At 37.8% G+C, this 1356-nt stretch overlaps 1 protein-coding gene across 1 annotated transcript in view; it reads right to left on the reverse strand.

Moving 5' to 3' along the window:
• LOC106875530 (lithocholate 6-beta-hydroxylase) overlaps positions 1 to 1356 on the reverse strand; it is a 43832-nt gene that overhangs the window by 13935 nt on the left and 28541 nt on the right. Inside the window, exons 8-9 of the mRNA XM_014923726.2 lie at positions 895 to 899; positions 131 to 226 (exon numbers count right to left, since the gene is read on the reverse strand). Coding sequence (XP_014779212.1) covers positions 131 to 226; positions 895 to 899 — 101 coding nt within the window. The remainder of the gene's footprint in view (positions 1 to 130; positions 227 to 894; positions 900 to 1356) is intronic.

The raw sequence follows: 1356 nt of genomic DNA on the forward strand, positions 1-1356 counted from the left end.
CATAATGAACCTTGTACATATTTCATTCTGGAATTTATTCTTTTAGTTACACATCAATGGCTTGCATAGAGAAAATGAGAAACTGCATGTGAGTTACATACAAACCTCTTTTAGTTCGCCAGTCAGTTACATTTTCTAAGTGAAGTTCCTTTTCTACCTCTGGGGGCAACGTCTCATGACCCTTCAGCTGAGCCTTTATCATAAGATTTAAAAGGTTTTTGTGCATCTACAAAATAATTTTCAAAAATAAATAATTATCTTAAGTAATAATTTGAAAATAATGAATTAATGCAGATAAACAAAATTAAATACTTTTACTCTATTCAAACTCATTACGCCTGCGATGTTGTTACCACACAGCTCTACGTGCAGTCCCAAAGCTTTGTGAGAAAATTTTGTAGATGGAAGCTGGTTGCTTTTTCGTAGGTAAGTTTCTATACTTACTGGGCTGTGAATGACTAAGTTGATGAAACGGAACGACACAGAAATACATGAAATCTATAATCCAATGACGTTACTCGCGGCCCAGAATAAAATGTACATTCATACTAATTTAGGTGAAGAATCTTTTCGCCCAACTATTCCAGGAGAGAAAGTTCTTATCACGAGCAATTACACTCCAACATGTAAAAAATAGCTTTACATACAATAGGTTGCTTTTTGTGATGCAGTTATTTATGAACTGAAAATTCGCAAGAAAATCTCCTGCGGGATAGAGAGATGTAACTGCAGCGTATATTAAAAGAAACAAATAAAGGAATCCCTGCAGGATTCATGGAGCCATTTATCAAATTTCCATGATGTATAACTGATCGCAAAGTTCTTCCTGAATATGATGCCATCTGTCAGGGTTGCTCATTTTCGCCAGCTGACTGGACTGGGACAATACACTACTTGGTCTGGAATAGAAACCACGATATTGTGGGTGTGAGTACAATGCTCTAATCACTAGGCCATGTAGTGACCTTCAAAGTTCGTGTTGTTAACGCTTAGCATTTAGAGGGCAATACACTTCCGGGTCCGGAACCAGAAGGCTTGTTACAGATAATGAGAAGTGGATCCTTTACCGTAACGTTAAACGCCTCCGATCGTAGATCAGTCGAGTAGGAAGACCTGTTCAACAACCAAGAGAAGGACTTCATCCAAGGAAAACCATGTTGATTGGATAGTAGCATATTGAATGAAGTGTCCATTACGAACTGTTAGACAACAATCAAACAATTACTGCTAATCTCTGCTGTGATCAATGTCACCGTTTGAAAGTTGCTTTGAACAGAAAACAACCCTTCTTAGTCAACAGAAACAGTGTCATCTTCCATCATGATAATGCTCGTCCACACACAGCAAAACTGACCA

The sequence above is a fragment of the Octopus bimaculoides genome, chromosome 26 (genome assembly GCF_001194135.2).
Source record: "Octopus bimaculoides isolate UCB-OBI-ISO-001 chromosome 26, ASM119413v2, whole genome shotgun sequence".
Taxonomy (NCBI): Eukaryota; Metazoa; Mollusca; class Cephalopoda; order Octopoda; family Octopodidae; genus Octopus; species Octopus bimaculoides.